We start from the raw sequence: 19,600 nt of genomic DNA on the forward strand, positions 1-19,600 counted from the left end.
GGTCACAGAACTAGTAAGTGGCAGCGCCAGGGTTCAAACTCAGGTGGTTTAAACTCTGAAGCCCAGACTTTTAACCCGAATGCTGTGTGGCCTCCCTATACACTTGCATTTATGCCCAAAAATCCTATGGCAGAGATGCGCTACTATCTTCATTTTCTGGATAAGAAAGCAGATTCAGAGAGGTAAAGTTGTCCAAGGTCACACAGCTAACGGGAGACAGAGCTGGGATTTGACACCAAAGCCCATACTCTTATCTACTCTGCAAACGACCCAGCACGTGGAAGGCCCTTTGCTTCCACATTGCACAAGACTTAGCTGATGGTCCTTTGAAGGGTACAGTTTAAGAGTCTGTGGTTTGGACTTTTGGGGTGGGGGCTGGAAGAGGATGAGGGCTGCCTGCTCTTCAGGGAAGAGAGCTGGCTTTCCAGGCAGGGCTGAGCTTTCAGATTTTGTCAATGTTCTCCAGCCACAGACCACCAGGAATGCAGCTACAGTCTAACAAATCTGGGTTCTGGACTCAACGCAACGAGGGAGACAGGCACCATGGAGCGCTGTGGGGGCCTCAGTAAGAGGGTGTTAGAAAGGCCTTAGAGAGGATCTGGGCTCGTGGGAGGTGGCTCTGGGGAGGGCTTACGGAAGCAGGGCTTTGCTTTGAATCAGATGCTGTCAGGAAGTGGGGATCATTCTGTGACTGGGGATCCTGATACGTCTTATCTAGAAAGAGAGGAGACTGGAGGCCAAGGCTGCGACTGGTAAAGAGCAGCAGTCACTTGTGCCAGGGGCACGGCTGGCCCTTTTGTGGTTTGGACAATGTTCACATTTTGTCTGTGTTCACACATGATCATGGAGTGGACCTGTTTGTCTTAATCCACCATGGTCACAGAGTGGCCTTGTCTGAGGCTGAGGTCCTGTGAAACTGTGAATGGTCGGCAGGGAACACCAAAGCTGGCTGTGAGTGCCAAGCCAGCTGCTAACCATCAGGGCCTGCTTTTCTCTTCCTCATTTTTTGGCAGTCTTTCAGGTGCCAGAATTATTTAAAGCCTCTTCGAATTGTGACAGGTAATGAAGTTTTGGATTTTGGATGCCTCTGAACAGCAGCTACTGGTCTGTTGTAAAGATAATCCAGGTAAACCACAAGCAAGGTCCCGACACTGACGGGGAGGCCACGGAACTGGAAGAGACCTCTGTTCAAGCGGTTTTATCCTTCATGGTCTACCTGCCGTCAGGGCCAAGGAGTTTTTTCAATTTTCAAAGTTTTTAAAGAAAAGGGATGTGAAACCAAATGTAAGCAGGCATCTACCATGTCCTAGACACTGTGCAAGGGGTCTTGAACATACTAGCCCACTCCCCTGAAAGAAGGATTCCCAACTTACAAGTGAGGGTCAGAGGCCTGGGGAGGGCCAGGCACCTGCCCAAGGTCACACAGCAGGCAGGTGGTAGAGCTGGGATTTGAATCCAGGCCACCTGAACTCCAAGCCCGTGCTCTTCACAGTATAGGACGCGTGTCTACTCAGAAGAGCCCTGACACGCCACCACAACAGGGTAGGGTCTCCTTTATCTGACCTCCCACCGGTCACAAGGTACAAAGAGGAAGCGAGAGCCACATCCACAAACAGACCACAGAATGTTGACATCTAAGATTACCTTGGGTTACCTTCTATTTTCTACCAGAAATTACAGCTATATATACGCATGTAAAAATACTTATATAGATATACACACATACACAGTTCATAAACACACAAACACACATATACATACACATACTTGCACACACACAAGAGTTGACACCTCACCTATCTGGAATTCAGCTATCCAGCGCCCTCATCTATCCGGAACACAGCCGAGAAACAAGGAAGTAAGCAAAAAAGGCATCTGAGCAGCCAGATTAGATGTTTAAAAAGTCCATGCACTAAAGCTCATGCACTTAACTCCTAGCAGAAACCTTAAGGCCCCAACTCAGAGCTTATTTATGTTACTTTTACATACCATTCGAACAAGTTGGGTCAAATGAGAAGATGGACACAGGGTTGCTATACACAGGCAGGCTGGTGACAACAAGAATGACAGACAATAGCTTAACAGCAAGAGATGAGGAAATAATATAAAAAGTAGACACACAAACCCTGGGGCCATTTAAAGCAGGGGCACCTCAGTCAGCCCTGAGAACACACCTGCATCACAGAGTTATTAACAAAGTCACTGAGTAGCACTCTCCGCCATCAGTGGGATTCTATGTTGCTCGTTAGACTGTCTCAATGAAGGGTGGGCGATCATGTTTTGAAGGGATTTCTATCTTACATATATAAAATAAAATTAACTTTGAGTTAAAGAGTGAAAGCTAGTGGTCACTGGCAATCTATAGCATTTAGGTCAGCAAACCTAGATAAGGCAGGTCCCATGTCTTAACCTTTCTAATCTGAATCCCTTTAGGCTGGACAGGCATTCTCCAGTTCTCCACAGGCCCCACCATTCCCTAATGTGTAGCACTCGGCTGATTCACACATTTATGCTACTTCACGGCTTAAAGGCCTTTGAGCTCATGGCTTCTCAGTGTGAACCCTTAGCTCCCTGGGAAATTATGCTTTCCAGAACACTCCACTCCCTTGTGGATCTAGGGAATAAGGTTATAGTATTTGAATTTCATTCATCCTATTTTCCTTCCCCTCTCTGATCATTCCATTCCACCTGGATGAATTCCTCTTGCAGGCGTGAAGCCTGGTGCTGCAGACCATCATCACGTCCAGTGTGAATCAGTGTCGTCTTTAAGAGGCCCCACAACAGACATGGGAACAGGCAAGATGTGCTCAAAACCAACTGAGGCGCTTCAGCCATTGCCTCCTCTTTTGCACACCGAGATTAAAAGAAAAAAAAAAGACAGTCACACCATAACGGCACAGCACACGTTCCCTGGACCAAACCCAGTGGCTGTCTCTTTTTAGACAGGAAGTAGCAGTCATTCTGTACAGATGGGCTGGCCAGCTGGACACGTGGGTTTAACGTTACCTGGCATGGCATCCATGGAAATATAGGGCTCGAATGGAATCGACTTCTTCCTGTTACGTGTAATTAAGAAGACGCCCAAGAATGCAATGAGGCACCTGAGGAACAGAGATAACGGGGGAAGAAAAATAAGGCCAGAGTGAGGTCGCGAGGGGGATTTTTCAAAGCCAGGCAACAGGAAAAAGGTGAAGAGGGTTTCAGGCTGCAGCGGGGCTCGCTGGTGAGCGGCCCTGAGAGGCTGCTGGGCCTGGGGTCAGCAGGGAGCCGACTTGAGACAATAACAGGCTGTGCAGCCCACGCGTCCTCCGACACTCCACACAAGCCTTAATCAGGGTAAATTCGACTCTCCTGGGCGGAACTCTCACGGTTCTTTACTTCCACTTCGCCCGTATCTCAGAACCCTGCCTTTAAAAAGGTATTCTTTTAAGTTAAAAAATTCTGTATGGCCTAAATTCAATCGATAGAGGAGTAGAGAAAGTCACAATGAGAAGGTCCCTGTACTTCCCCCAGGTAGCAGTATAGTCTTCCAGAGTCTTTTTTGTTTTTTGTTTTCTTTTCCCCAGAGCTTAAACAAGCACACTTTCTAAAAACTGAGGTATAATTTACATGCAGTAAAACGCCCAACCCTTAACTACAGAGCTCGATGAATTTTGCCTGTGTATACACCCGTGTGACCACCACCCAGGTCAACGGAGAAGACAATTCCATCCTCTTCATCCCACAAAGTTGCCTTGTGCCCCTTCCCAATTCACGCTCGCACTTCCCCAGAGGAAACCACAGGTTCGATTTGCCTGTTCTTGAACTTGTAAGCTCAGTCATACAATGTTTTTTCTTTTATGTCTGGTTTCTTCCACTTGAGAAATGTTTTCAAGGTTCATCCACTTTATTGTGTGTATCAGTAGTTTGTTATTTTTAATTGTTGTGCTGAATCCATTGTCTGAATATACTACCATTTGTTTTTCACTCTCCTGTTGAGAAGATATTTGGGTTGTAGCCAACTTGAGCATGTTATGATGAAAGCTACTATAAATATTCATGTACGAGTCGTTTTATCAATATATGTACTCATTTCTTTTGGGTATGTATCTAGATGTGGAACTCCTGGATTGCAGGGTAGACTATACATAAAACAAATGTCACTTTTTCCATTCAACGCATCCTCCACTTGGTTCCATGTCAGTACCTATCGACTGGCCTCAATTTTTCAAAATGGCAGCACGGTCCTTTATTATATGGAAATACCATCATTTATTTAACCTGTGTTCCACCGCTGGGCATTTAGGTTGCTTCCAATTATTCGCTTATAAAATTAATAAATAATCTCATACATGTGTCTCTGTGTCCCATTTCAATGATTTTTCTAAGACAGATGATTAGAAATGGAATGCTGCATCAAAAAGTAGGCTCATTTAAAGTTTTTGCCGATATTGCCAAACTGTCCCCTGCATTAAAGAACTTCTCATGGTTGGCAGAGAGCTGCTCTCCTCATCCTCTTGCCACTTTGGAATATTATCAATATTATTAATCCTGTTTTTGCAAAATGATGGCATCTCATGTAGCTTCAATACGCATTTCTTTGATCTGAGGTGAGGTTGAGAATCTTTTCATGAGTCAAAATGTGCTATTTTAGAAATGACAAGGAGATTAAAGCTCAGAAGAAAAGAAAGGGGAAGGAGATGAAGCCCTTTGGAGGCTAAAATGCTCACCTCTGGGGACAAAGCGGCAAATCTCAGATGCTCCACTGGCTCTAAAGGACTGCCCGGGAGGCTGAAGTAATAATGGGGAGAGAGAGTGGCAACTGCTGGAATTCTCCACGCAGTGCCGGGGCCAGAGAGCGGGCGGGGCGGAACTCACCCCAGCGCAAACATGCAGATGTGCAGCGCGTCCTCCCCGAGGAAGTCCAGGTAAAACACTGCGCCTGCAGCAGCAGATAAGAGGAAACAGGGTGAGCTGGCGTCACAGCTCCTGCTGGCCAGTCTGTCTAGGACCTGCCTAAGCTCTCTTTACTGCAGGAAACCAAAGTGACCAAAAGTGCTATTATGCCTGTGCTTAGCAAAATATGAGAAGAATGGAATGAAAGCCATTTGGGGGAACAGATTGTCTTCTCTCTCCCACTCCTAGGTCCCTCATATCTTCATTTTTTTTCTTAACTTTTTATTTTGAGATAATATTAGACCCAGAAATGCAGTAGAGAATTCCCCTGTACCCTTCACCCAGCTTCCCCCAATGAAACAACGCTATGAACTAAACCACGGACCTTACTCGCCAGTTTTTACACACGCTCCTCCCCTCATGTTTCTTAAAGATGGATATACAGGGCTTCATGTTAAGCTGTCAGAGCTTTCTCACCTCACGTGGCCAGTGGATGTCAAGCCTGCAGGCCGACTCCTATGGCATGGGAGTGACCCGCGCCTGCCACCCTCACCCTGCAGCCAGCCTCTGTCTCCATCATTTCACCTCCTTGGGCTTCATGCTATATTTCTGAGCTGCTGACTCCTTGCCTCAACTTCTGTTTCTGAGGTGACCTTAGTGTCTGCTATTCCTGTCAACCTTGACTGGGCCAAAGTTCTTGACCACCGCTCGAATCTTTGCATTAGGTTAGCTTTCTGGCTGCTCTGGGGTCAATGTCCCCATTCGATTCCTGGTACCGCTCCCAGCACAGGCCTGGCAGGTTGTGTGCCCTGCTTGTTCCCACCTCTGTGAGCAGGATTTGGGCAGCACTTGTTTAAAAGGCAGGACAAAGCAAACGGCTTTATGGCCAGACCTTCTTCAAAGGCAGGCACATTCGTCCCTATCGGCCTTTTTACTTTGAAGATGTTAGTCACCATTGCCACTCAAAAAACAAACAACAAACTGATATACTTGTGGCCCTTGAAGCCACATCGGAAAGAAAAAAAAAATTTAGGGGTGGGGTAGAAGAAAAGAAAAATATAATAATAATGGTGGCTTACTGAGCACATATTATGACACAGACACTCCATATGCTCGTGATCTCTAAAACTTATACAGAAGAAATTTGTGGTCACTTGGCCAATGGAGGCTGTGAAGCTAGCAGATGATGAACAAAAATCATTGAAGAACCCTTATAGCACAAAGTAGGGGACGTTTGGAGTGTACATATTTCAATTCTAGGAGGTAAGCGTTACTACTCCCATTTTATGAATGTGGAACTGAAGCTCAGAGAGGTTAAGAGATTTTCCCAGAGCCACTCAGCTCTGTGTCTGTGCTGGGATACAAACTCAGATCTCTCTGGTTCTAAAGCTTGTACTTTCTCCATAAAACCATACACAACTCTGAGGGGCAGAACAAGTCAGCGGACTTGGCCTTCTGACAGACGCAGGGCCTCCTCCCTCCACGCTGGGGTAACGTCCCTGCTGCGAAGGTAGAAGACAGAAATCTGGTGATGGGCCACCCTTACCTGCTGTGATGGCAACAGTTGTGGAGAGAATGTAGCCCACGCTGGCAATCAAAGAGGAGTCGTACATCTGTGAGGCTTGACTTAAAAACCTTCAACACAAAAGCACTCTGGTCATGGGGGCTGTGGGGACGTTGGAAAGGCTGAGTGAAAGCTGATGACAGCAGACTTGGTCTGGAGTATGACGATAACGCACAAAGGAACATTCATCGCGTTTATAAAGATGCCATCCTTGTGTCTCTCTGGGTCTGGGGTCCACACTTTGCTCCCCTTCTTCCCTTAGACACACAGCCTGAGGCCCACGCCCATTCCCTGAGCGGGCCGTGCCTTCTTGCCCTCACACCTTTGCCCACATGGCTGTCATCACCGGAAATCCCTTCTCCTTACCTCTGTGTCTCCTGCACTCCCAGCCCACTAAAAAGAGCCATTCCTGGTCTCTTAGACACTCAAGAAACTCTTAGAGCACTTATCACATTCTGCCTATTGCTGCCATTATTTTTTTAAACAAATTTTCTTCTTAAGTCAAAAGTACTTGCTCACTGTAATAAATATAGGAAAAAGAGAGAAAATTAGAGTCATTCCTAATCATTCCATCTAGGATGAACACTCCAACATTTTGGAATATATTCTTTTTTTCTTTATTTGTTTGTTTTGGTGAGGAAGATTTGCCCTGAGCTAACAACCATTGCCAATCCTCCTCCGTTCTTTTTTTTTCTGGCTTGAGGAAGACCAACCCTGAGCTAACGTCTGTGCCAGGCCTCCTCCACTTTGCATGCGGGATGCCTCCACAGCAGGACTGACGCGGGGAGTTAGGGCCGTGCCTGGGATCTGAACCCACGGACCCGGGCCGCTGAAGCTGAGCGCGCATAACTTTAACCACTCGGCCATGGGGCTGGCCCCTGGAATATAATCTTTGTCCACCTTCTGCGTGGTATTTTCGTTACTGCACAGTTGCTTATACCATAACGTATGGCCCACTCGGTCATAATCGTCTGCTTACCAGGCTGTCCCCCAACCAGGGCTGGGAGCGCCCTGAAGACAGTGACTATTGTCATGTCTCTGTGCGCAGTAGGCCCCAAGTGGAGTGTGCTGATTGGGTGAGCAAGAAGCTCCCCGGGAGGGGGCTGGCCATCTGATTCGTCCTCTCGGCCCCTGGAGGGCACAGCACCTTGCACATGGCAGACGCTCAGTGGCGACAACTGGACTTGCTGCAGTAGGACTAAGAATAGTGAGAATCGACACAGTAATGGCAATAATCATCACAAAGGCAGCTGCTGTTTCCTGGACGTTATCCTGCACTGAGAGCCTCATGTGATTCTCTTAGGCAGGGGCTGTTATTCTCATTGGCGGACCAAGAATCGCATCTTAGAGAAGCTGAGGGGGAGGCGTGGTGGGCTAGGGGGCCAGACGCCTGGGTTCAAGTCTCAGTTGACCCACTTCCTGGCCCCTGACCCTCGCTCTGTTGCAGGCCCCCACATGCACAATGAGGACAGCATCATCTGCCTCGAGGGGCTGCTGTGGGATGAAACGAATGCACCAGTTCCTGTGAAAGCAGCGAGAGCAGAGCCAGCTTGCACTGGGCACTCGGTGAGCAGTGGTCACTCCTTCGATCCCCCGAGGCCACCGCTGGTGGACGGTGAGCCCAGGCTGCTGGAGTCCGGGACCTGACCTGCCCAGGGGGTACCAGCCTCACCTACGACATTGAACCCTGTGTAGTTCACCTCCCCTCCCCACACAGGACTGTCACACGCCCTCCCAGGCCCTCTGCGGGGCAACAAGTCCCAGATGGGAACAAGGCCCAGGCCCATCCTCAGTACTTCTGCTTTCGAGAGAGAAACAATGACCTCACTCTTCCACGTGGGAAGATTTCCTGAGGACAAGAAATGATAACTTTCTGTTTTCTATCTAGCAGACAAGTCGATCCCTCCTGGGGACACGCAGCTTCGCCTGAAGTCCCTGAGACGGACGCCTGCCTTGAGCAGGTGGGAAGCGAGGCTGCCTCTGATCGCGCGTGCCTCTCATTTTGAGGCCGAGGGAAAAAACACGTCCACTTCAGGCTTCATCTTTCAAGCGGCACAGAACCCTCCACGTGACAACTCAGCAAATTAGCAACCCCTCTCTCTCCACAGTGGATGCCAAACCCTGGTGACAGGCTGCATTTGCATGTTCTGCCTTCCCTACAGAACCAGATGCAATCAGGCCCAGAAAACAGAAGAGAGCCCCGTGGCGAGGCCCAGCAGGAAAAGAATTTGCGACTCACGCGGCTTGATAGACGGCCGTTGCCACCATGCACACGAGCATCACGTAGAAGATGGGGTAGTGGAGCTGCAGGGTCCCCTGTATGGACAACATGAGCATCCCGGCCACAGCCTTCACCGTCACCACCGTCATCGAGCCTGCGGAAGGTGAATGAGGACGTGTGGGAGTCTCAGGGACAGGGAGGGAGTCGGAACGGGAAGTCAGTTTATAACCCCCAAGGACTTGGCAAAGAAGATGGAGGGAACACTGGCAGAGGCAACCCAGTGGTTTTCAGACAGGAGATGCCCTTTACGTCCGATCTCTCGTGCTTCTCCCATGAAGGAGGAGAGGACAGAAAATCCCAGGAGGTATTTCCAAACGTCACTTCTAAACTCCACCAAGAAAGTGCACGGGGTTTGAGTCTCTGAACCCCAGAGTGGCAGTGCCATGCCTGGAACCTGGTGCGAGGTCAAAAAAACCTTTTTCGTGTATGTGAGTAAGATCGGCCCTGAGCTAACATCTGTGCCAATCTTCCTCTATTTTATGTGGGATGCTGCCAAGGCGTGGATTGATGAGCAGTGTGTAGGTCCATGCCTGGGATCCAAATCTGCGAACCCCAGGCTGCCGAAGCAGAGTGTGCGAACTTAACCACTGCACCACCAGGCTGGCCCCTAAAACAATCTTTGAATGGATAAATTAACTTCTTGTGAGTATCATTCTCATGGCAATCACAGGAAAAACGTGTGGTGTGTAAAGAGCTCAAGAGGTTTTTTTTAATGCTTACTCATTTATATGTTTAAAAACATTTCTTTAGACCAGAGGTCTCCAAATGTTCAGAATGCATGCCCCTATGCATATGCACATACTTTTCAAATATATGTTTATTTTAAAATTACAGTCCCGTAACACGGTACTTATATGGTATGTACATTATAAAATGTGCAGGAAATATCATTTAAAAGGTGGAGATAAAAATAAACATCAGTTCTCATATTTTCTTCCTGCACACCTGTGGACCATCTTGCCGTGGACCATCTTGCCCGCCTCACTGTGGAGACCGCCGCTTCACGGCAGAAACGACTTCTGACTCTAAACGGCCCGGTCCCCCTGCCAAAGCAGGAGTTAAAGAACAACTCCCAAAGAAGGCACAAATGAAGCCCGTTGTTCTGGATGAGAAGCTCTGCTTTCCTGTTTTTCTCAGCTTCTTCTCATTTTGTCTTCTCCTGCCAACAGCCCATCACACTCAGGGGCACCTGGGTCCCTCGGCTACTTAGACTGCGGTTTTCAGACATGGCAGCCAGTGAACACAGCCGTTTCATCAGGCTGGCCTTGTTAGTGAGAAGCGGGCAGAGGGGGTTGGCCAGCATGCCTCAGGACCTTCTGGCCTTCCTACTCACCAGGAGGGAAGGCTTTGGGACTGTGCTCTTCCACTCCACTTTGAAAACAGCATCACCAAGGAATGGGCTGCCGATTCACGTGGCAGCATGCACAAACCTCTGAGACATTATGCTCGGTCAAAGCAGCCAGCCACGAAAGGCCACATATCCTGTGATTCCATTTATATCATAGGTCCAGAAAGGCAAATTCATAGAGATAGCAAGTAGACGAGTGGTTGGCCAAGGGCTGGGAGGAGGGAGGAATGCGGAGTGATGGCTAAGGGGCACAGGGTTTCTTTTTGGGGTGAAAAAATGTTCTAAAATTTGATTATGATGATGGCTGCATACTCTGTGAATATACTAAAAACCAGTGAATTGTACACTTTAAAGAGGTGAACTTTATGGTATGTAAATTACATCTCAATAAAGCTGTTTATAAAAACAAAATCATGGAACCCTGTCCTATGGTGACACGTGTCTGTGTGGTTCACAGCCTCTTGCTGGAGTGGGGGCTCGAGGCGGGAAGGACAGAAGGGAAATAACACCGGTTGAGCCCTGTGCACGTCACATTGGACCCCTCTCCCCCTGAGGTCCGGGTGTTCTCTTCTGCCCACTTTGAGGACAGTGTGGCTTAACCAGGGAGAGACACTAGGATGCAGCAGTAGGGTTTCACCCGCACCCCCTCCACTTCTCCTTCAGGAAGAACACGTATTTCTCCCAGCTCTATTTAGTATACCAAACACTCTGCAGGCCAGAGCCTTGCCTGAATCTGATTTAGGAGCCACTTCCCCCATTGCACCCATATCTTTAAAAGGAAAGAAAACGAAAAGAGCAAAATCAGCTCTTGCCTTTGACTCCAGGATGAATTCCAAACCTCTGATAGGTTTTATGTGGACCCTGAAGGACTCGGGTGTTGGGACCTGCTCCACCTCTGACTTCTCTGGAACAACCTCTTAAGCCCCTCACCCTTCTCTCCTTTCCTCTTCTTCATTGTAGTTGTTACCACCTAAGCTTCTATCATCTGTGCATCTGTCCCCCTTTACTGCCGTCTCCTCCCTTGAGGATGGCGGCGCCCCGGGGCAGGGGTCTGGCCGTCTTGCTCACTGCACAGCAGTCTCCAGCACCGCTCCTGGCCCTCAGGAGACTTGGGATCAGAGCAAGAATGCGCAGTGTGGTCAGTGGCGTGACGTCACTGACGGGAGCCGCCTGCAGTCAGCAGGGACCCAGCTCCCGCAGCCACCACTGGGAACCGAACAACCTGAGCCGCCTCAAACGGCTTCTGGGTTCAGAGCCCACGGCTCTGTAAACTAAACCCACATTCCCTTGGGGTGCTACTTGGTGGTGGCAAAACTCCACCAGCCAGACCCCCGCTTACCAAGCAAGGCCACCAAGAGCAGAATCACGACGACGCTGTTGGCGTTCTTCTCCTTGTAGAAGTAGAGCAGCAGGCAGAACAGGACGATCTCCACCAGCTAGGAAAAGCAGCAAGGGGGCAGGTCAGCGGGGCCGCGGAGACACGCAGGGCCAGGAGACCCCGCGGGCTGGCCCGGAGTTTATGCTGCTGATTTCATCAGTCGCAGACCCATCGAGTTGAAAGGGAACTGAAACACCCAGCATTTCCCAAACTCCTGATAGATGTCCTGTGAAAAGGAGGGACCACGGAGCGAACCTCTCTAACCCCCGAACAACACTGAGAACGGTTCCCCTCATGGCAGGGCCGAGGGTGACGCGCTGGCCTCATCTCCACCCTGTCTTGGATGGTCAAGGTTTCTTCCCACCTCACTGCTCCCTGGGTAACCCCATTAAAACCGGGAGTCGGTCAAAGAGGGAGATGCTTGTCCACCGAGGAGAAGAGCTCTTTGTTTAAATCTACAAGAACTCATGCCCTGTGTCCCCTATCCAAGCCTCCGATGCGTGGGGCTTGATAGAGCAGAAAGAAGAGAATGTCTGGAGTCAGGGAGGCCCGGGTTTGAGCTTGGGTCTGCTTCTCCACTGGTTGTGTGACCTTGGGCAAGTCACCTAACTTCTTTAAACCTCGGTTACCTACTCTGTGAAACAGGGATGGTAATTGTTCCCTTCCAGCGCCAGAAGCACAGCTCACGCTTCATGAGCTCATAAATATGCCAGGCACTGTTCTAAGCATTTTATCTATATCTGACTCATTGAAGCAGGACAATAATTCTAGGAAGCAGGCACCGTGGCAATCCTGAGCTAGCAAAGGGCAGAGCCGGGATCTGAATCCAGACAGTCTGGCTCCAGGGCCCATGTGTTTTCTGCTAGTCTACACTGCCTGAAGCCAGGGGGCACGGGGCCTGGTGTGTAGAAAGCGCTTGATCAGTAGAATCTTACTATCAGACAGTGGCAAGTCTCAAGTTTGAGAAGGTTCCCCAACTTGCACCAATGACTTGTCCTTCCCACTCCTGAAAGGCCCAGACACTTGGCAACACTGTCCCAAGAAGGGAAGCCAGCCCCAGCTCCCAGCAACACGAGGGCAGAAAAATCCAACAGTGGCTCCGCTCCACGTCCACCCCCGAACTTCCTCCCAAAGTTTATTTATTATAAAAACCAATTCTGAAACATTAATGGGCATTCTGAAAAATTTTAAAAATTCCTCATAATTAGAGACCATAAAACACAGCTGTTTTCATTTTCCTGTTTCTTCCTGTCTTTGTCACAGTGAATACATATTTTATCTACTTGTTATCATAGTCAACGCACAATTTTGTATTGGGCCGTTTTTAGCACCATAAACAATTTCCGTGTTTTACGAAGTTGTCATAATTATCTGTAATTGCTGAAGAATGCTCCATCAAGCAGCTGTAGACCTACTCATCAATATTCCCGACCAGCGTGCGCATTCGGGGGGCCCAAGTTTTTGGCCATTCTTCATGCTTCTTACGTCAGTGCTGGAACAGCACTCGACACTCTATCGCAAGGTGGCCGTGTAGATGCTCGCGCCTCCTGAGAGACGGAGAGTTCTGCGAGCAGGTCTCATTTATGTTATATCCACAGTGTCTGGCACACAGCAGACACTCAAGAAATATCTATTGAATTTGATTTGGCCAGATCTCTCCAGCTGGCAGCATGGCCGCACAGCGACGATGAAGGAAGATAAACTGAGTCGGTCACTGAGCACCTGTCAACTGCTAGGTGGTTTCCGTGCCACCTTGTGTCTCTCCCAACAATCACTCCAGGTCCAGTGACTCTGCCAGTTTACAGAGGAGAAGGCAGAGCTTCCAGTTAAGCAACTTGGCCAAGGCCACAGCATTGTACAGACTCGAACCCAGGACTCCCTGGGAGAAAAGTCTGTGTTCTGGGGTAAAGCGTCTCCTGCCGACGTGGGTCTCTGGCTCTGTCCTGAGGACATCTCTCCGCCCCCACCCAGTGAACGCTGGGGCTGGCTGGGGGTAGGGAGATGGCATACCCACAGTTGGGGAGCTCTATCCTCTGCCTTGTGGGCAATCTGAGGATAAAGGATGTTCTGGGGCTTCTAGATCAGCCCCAGGCTACTCAAATCAGAGGGAAAACAGAGCCCGCCTTTGTGAGCAGGCCGTGGTGAGGGAAGGTGGCTCCTGAGGACAGGCAGGCCAGGCTTCCAGTCCAGCTCTGCTCTCACGGGACTCGCAAAGAGCTGGCTAACCTCCCTGAGGCCCAGGGTTCTCATCCATAAGATGGGGAGAAAAACACTGACTTTGGAGCGTGGTTGAGAGAATCTGAGATGATACACAAAAAGGTGTTTAGCATGGCGCCAGGCATGAAACAGGAACATCCCAGCAGCTTTATCAAACACCTCAGATGTCTTCCTTGATCAGTTTATTCGCAGACCTAACATGGGATGTAACTGGGGCTCTGGCTAGGGGTTTAGGGACAAAGTTTCCAGGGTCTCCCATGTTTCTATCAGCTGTGTGATCCTGGGCAAAAATAAATAAATACGATTCTATAATTATTTCAGATTTTAACTTTTTTTCTTACCATAACAGTTTGAAATGGTCACTGTAGGAGTTCTGGGTGATACATAAAGACAAAAACAAAACAAAAACTCTATCACAATTCCATCTCCCAGAGAAACTACTGATAGAATTTGTGTTTTTCCATCCAGGCCTTTATAGGTACATTATATGTGCACACCTACAAATACCTCTAAAAACTAAAGCTCTCATACTATATAGCAGTTTCCGGTCATAAAAAACACCATTTCCCCGTGAACTACATACTCTCCACAAGCAGGTCCTCGGTGCTATGAAATACGCCACGATTCATGGGATCCCCTATTGCTGGCCATTTGGGTTTCTGATTTCTAGGACTCGATCCCCCCTCTCTCCATCTCAGGTGGAAGGACCAGAGGCTTCTCTTACCATGTACAAGAGAAAAGGCCAGCTCACGAGGTGCCTGGTGATGTTCTCGCCTGTCATCTTCTCGTGACTGTTGGGTGCGAATGTCACCAGCAGGTAGGTGCCCACGATGGCCAAACCGCAGCCAACAAAGGACAAGACGTAGCGCCCTGCGGGGGAGGGGAGGCTGTCACAGGGTGGGCCCCAGGCCAGGACGCGCTTCTGGGGCAACACATCATGGATGACCTCTTGGTGCCTGTATTTTTGGTTTTTCTTTACTTTAAAAAATAGATTCGTTTCCTCAATGTTATTAAAAAAATAACATTTAATGTTAAAAAAATTTATAAGGAAGTGTAGCATGCATACAAAAAAGGGCTCCATGAATTCTTACAAAGTGAACACACCCATGTAACCAGCACCCTGATCAAGAAAGGGAACATGAGCAGGACATCAAAATCCCCCTTCCAATCACCAGACCCCCACCCCCAGGGCAACACTGTCTTGACTTCCACCAGTCCTGACAGCGTGCCTGGTTTTGTACTGTATTTAGGTGGGTTCATACAGTATGTTCTCATGTCGGTGTTCACACAACACGATGTGTGTCAGATTCACGTCTCCTGCGGCGTGCAGTGGGAGCTCCCGCATGCTCACTGCCTGCTGTACAGTGGGCCATGTGTGACTATGACACAACTGATCCATTCTGCTGTTGACGGGCATTGCAGTGGTCTCCAGTCTTGGGTTATAACAAACAATGTTGCCATGAGCATTCTTGTACACGTCATTTGGAAAACATACGTATGTGTTTCTGCCGGCTATGAGCCCAGGAGTGGTGTCCCGCGTCACGGAATTTGTGGACGTTCACTTTTCTAGTTCCTGTCAATTGGTTTTCCAAGGTGGTTGGACCAACTTCCACTCCCACCAGGAGAGTCTCAGAGGAAAACCGCATATTTTTTCTTCTTCTTTTTAGCTATTCTGGTATTGCACTGTGGTTTTAATGTGTATTTTACAGGGACTATTTTAAAGCTAGAATCACTTTATGAGCAAGCTACAAAACCAAATTTAAAAAAGCTCAAAAGCAAACTTTCAGAGCCTACCTCTGTACCTTTTCAAAATGACCTCATCCTTTCCCAATTGGCTATTTAACTCACGCCTGAGGGAACTATCTAAATACCATCAATATTCTCCTCCCGAGACCTGTCAGGGACCGCTGGTGGACCAGGAGGCACGTCCCTGGGTGAAGGACAAGAGTCCCCTGACTCTTCCCCAGGGTCCTGCCCCACTCCGGTTCAACCCTGTGGGGTTGGAGAAAAGCCTCTTGAGGTGCAGCCCAGCCCCGAGCAGGCTGAAAAGGGCTGTGAGATCTGAGCTGCACAGAGGTGACCACAGGCCTCTGGATTTTTCTGGGATAGAACTAACTATACCTCTTTCACTCCAGTGACTCCAGAAAATGTGATATGATAGTAAATGTGTTTTATTTTCACTATAGGCCGCACAAATGTAGGAGGTGCTCAAAAACTGGCTGTTCAATTGTTCAATAAATGAATGAACCGTAGTTAAACTCTACATAGTAAATTCTGTGCTACGCAAGTCTGCATCTTAAGTTTTCTTCAGGCAGATAGAAGTCTTCCTCATCTCTCTGCCTGCAGTGTCCAGCACAGGTCTAACAATGAGTGAATGGCTGCCAAATTTAATGGAACTTTAGGCATGGCAGCCATGTACAGCTGTGCAGGTTGTTCACTGCACAGGGCTCCTAGCTGAAGGGGTGAGGAGGCCTAACAGCTAGCCCAAGCTCTGCTCACCAAGGCATGTGCCCACAGAGCAACAGATGTCCAGAGGGGCCATCTTTTTCCAATTCATGGCTATCATTCAAGGACTACCTAAAGTGACCCTGGAAGGGACATAAACCTCTACACTGGTCTCAGAACCAGCCCAGGGACCAACCCCGCACATCGCCATCAGGACTACTGCAAATCAGTCTGAGTCTTTGCTCTTCCTGGCATCTTTTGTTGGCATCGTCTGCGTTTTCAGCTAAGATTCTTTTCTTCTTCATCCTCCTGCCCCACCTTGCTTTTCTTCTACACCAATGATTCAGACCAGTGGTTCCCAAACCTGGCTGTGTGTCCACAGCATCTTGGGAGCTGCTTCTCCCTGACATTTTGTTTTAAAATTTTTCAGATACACCGAAAAGCTGAAAGAGTTGTCCAGTGAGCACCGCAGTCCCACGAGCTACATGGTAAACATTTATGACACTTGCTGTATCACACATCTATCCACCCTCTCCATCTCTCCATCCACTCATCAAGCCATCTTATTTTTTTGATACACTTCAAAGCATGTTGCTGACATATATACTTCACCCTGGGGAGCTTTATAAAAATGCAAATGCTCAGGTCCCAGCTCAGACTTCAAAATCTCAGGGGACAGAGTCTGGGCCCCCCATCACGTCACTCCTTAACTCCTCAGCATGGCTTCTCAGGCCCTCCATCATCCAGTCCTCCACGCTGCTTTGCTCTCCTGTCCTCCTTCCCTTATCTATCACCCTCCAGCTACACTGGCCTTACTGATACTGGACACTCCAAGCTTATTCCTGCCTCAGGGCCTTTGCACCTGCTGCTCCTTCTACATGGAACATTCTGCCCACAGACCTTGGCATGGTAGTCTCCTTAGTGTCATTTAGGTCTGGGCTCTTCATCTCTTCAGAGTCTGATCCTGACCAGTCTAGGCAAATGATCCCCTTCTCTCTAGTGCTACACCAAGAAGTATTCCATTTTTCTGAAGCACTATGATCTAAATTATTTTATTTAGTTGTTTACTTATTTATTGTACACCTTCTCCCCCAACACACACATTAGACTATAATCTCCATGAGGGCAGCGACCCCATCTGTCCTGCTGCTATGTTCCCAGCCTACAACAGAGTGTGGCCCCTGGGAGGCATCTTTGGGGAACACTTCTTCCCGCTCCCCAGGTTTCCATGTGGAGGGACCACCACTTCTGCCTCTTGCCCATTGGTCTGCATTTCTCAACTGAGTGGAGCTAATCTATCAAAAGAATTTAAACTCTGAGGCTTTGCTCTTTTTCCTTCCTTCTTCTCATAGCCCCAGACCATGTGAGGCAGCAGTTCTGGGTAAGTGTTCCAGGCTGCAGACTGAATTTTTCCTTGGGACACTGGCCCGAGGTCCAGCTGGGAGCTGGGGCATCCTGGTGGAGAGTGTGAGCTGTCCATTTGGCTGAACACCTGGGCTGCAAGCTCTAATCTAGCTTTTATTAGTAATAAAGCTAACTTCTGACTTCCATGTCTGACTTCCACGTTTACTCCCCACTGCTTTAGAACTTAGTTAGGGAAAGAGGGTGTCTTTATTGGGGCTCTGAAAATCCCCTCAAGAGATGCTCAATAAACACCGACTGAAGAGAACAAAGGGAAGTCCATCCTAAAAAGCCCCACAGAGGATCCTGATGTGTAGCCAGGTGTGGGAACCGCTGATTTAAAAACCCAGCTCTCAGGAGCCTGATGAGGGTGGACTCTAGAACCACAGAAGGGAGCAGGAGACAGAGGATGTCTACATTGGGCTGAGCTGGTTTTATAATGAAAAAAAAGCACAAGCGCAAAGTTAAGGACAGGGCTCAGATCAGTGAACTTACTCAGGAAGTCTTTCGGTTTCCATTTTTCCTTGATGAATATGATTCCTATGATGGCGCTAGCTATAAAAAAAGCACAGGGAGGGGAAGTGAGGCTGCGCCAGTCAAATGGGTGGGTGCGTTCCTCCCCACGCCCTCTAGGTTGGCTCATTTGCACTGGAGCTTGGTCCTTCCTAACCGCTCACTCCTGCTCCCAAGAGCTCAGTGCCTCCTGGTTTTCCACCTCCCTCAGCCTTCCTGAGGATTTCTTACAAGGCCAGGAGCACTGTGTGCTGGGGCCGTGCTGTGAACAGGTAATTTATATAAGTTATTTCTAGCATGTTCATCCTTTGAGGTGGGTGCTAGTACTATTCTCATTTGAAAAGTGGGGACACTGAGGCTAAAGAGATCAAGGACCACTCGAGATCATGCAGCTGCTGAGGGAAGCCTGGACTTGCACGAGGACCGTCGGAGGCCAGGGCTCCTGCTCCTTCCACTGCAACACCGACCTCTGACATCTCCCCTGGTTCGTTTCTTCCCCTGACTCTTCCATGTTTGCCAATGCACCCAAACTTCCTTGCGACTGCCTAAAGGATGGGGCTGGCATTCACCGTGAACAGACCTGGACTACTGCCTCTGTTCTGCCTCTTCTGGCGTGTGTCCTGGGGTCAGTCACCTCACCTGGGTCTCAGTGTCCTAGTCTGTGAAATAGGGCCCTGGAACCAGCGTGCACCAGCTTGCTCACTGTAAAATATTCAGGAAACCACTGGTAGCCTGAAATCAGCCGCAGTGGGGGTGTTTACACCACACAGACCAGAAACACTACAAATCAGGTCTTCCTTCTCTCCTTTCTCAGTTTTCTGTCCCTTCCCGCCTTCCTTTCCTCCTGCCACCTCCTCTTCCTCTTTGTTTTCTTCTTCTCTCACTCTCTCTCTCTCTGAGTCAGTTTATCAGAACACCACTGAAAATACTGACCTCTCTGAATTACAGGGGCAATTAATGAGATGGTTTATGTAAATCATTTGTCACACAGTAAATGCTCAATAACTGAGCCGCTATTATTATTATTTAAGTAGTTGGGACAGTGACTGATAAGTAATAGGTACCCAATAAATGGCAGTTATTATTTTTAATATTAATTAATTATTTTTTAAGATTCACACCTGAGCTAACATCTATTGTCAATCTTGGTTTTTTTGTTTTTGCGTTTTCTTCCTGTTCTCCCCAAAGCCCTCTAGTACATAGTTGTATATTCCAGTCGTAGGTCCTTCTGGTTCTGCTCTGTGGGATGCCGCCTCAACATGGCTTGATGAACAGTGCTAGGTCCGTGCCCAGGATCCGAACCCCGAAAACCCTGGGCCGCTGATGCAGAGTGTGTGAACTTAACCACTCGATCACGGGGCCAGCCTCTAATTTATTTTTAATATTAGTTTTCACTGGGTGACTTAAGAAGCTCTAAGAACCCCTTAATTTGCCGTAGCTGATGCCTGAAGGCCCATCATTATAGTTCAGCCTCTTATTTTTAAGAATTTGATTATTTGATCCTTATTAAAATTCAAAGACTAACATTCACGTCACCCAGCCACTTACTCCTCACTGTGAATAAAGGTTCTGAGAGCC

The 19,600-nt window shown here is 48.5% G+C and overlaps 1 protein-coding gene across 2 annotated transcripts in view; it reads right to left on the bottom strand.

The window, feature by feature from the left end:
* The window catches only part of NIPAL3 (NIPA like domain containing 3), a 47,647-nt gene that overhangs the window by 4,789 nt on the left and 23,258 nt on the right, over nucleotides 1–19,600 (bottom strand). For both annotated transcript variants that reach the window (XM_014855053.3, XM_070510696.1), the window contains 7 exons: nucleotides 18,005–18,064; nucleotides 14,388–14,533; nucleotides 11,408–11,504; nucleotides 8,679–8,814; nucleotides 6,422–6,510; nucleotides 4,858–4,921; nucleotides 3,007–3,101 (listed from right to left, as the gene is read on the bottom strand). In XM_014855053.3, the coding sequence (XP_014710539.1) occupies nucleotides 3,007–3,101; nucleotides 4,858–4,921; nucleotides 6,422–6,510; nucleotides 8,679–8,814; nucleotides 11,408–11,504; nucleotides 14,388–14,533; nucleotides 18,005–18,064 (687 nt within the window). The remainder of the gene's footprint in view (nucleotides 1–3,006; nucleotides 3,102–4,857; nucleotides 4,922–6,421; nucleotides 6,511–8,678; nucleotides 8,815–11,407; nucleotides 11,505–14,387; nucleotides 14,534–18,004; nucleotides 18,065–19,600) is intronic.

The sequence above is a fragment of the Equus asinus genome, chromosome 5 (assembly GCF_041296235.1).
Source record: "Equus asinus isolate D_3611 breed Donkey chromosome 5, EquAss-T2T_v2, whole genome shotgun sequence".
Lineage (NCBI taxonomy): Eukaryota > Metazoa > Chordata > Mammalia > Perissodactyla > Equidae > Equus > Equus asinus.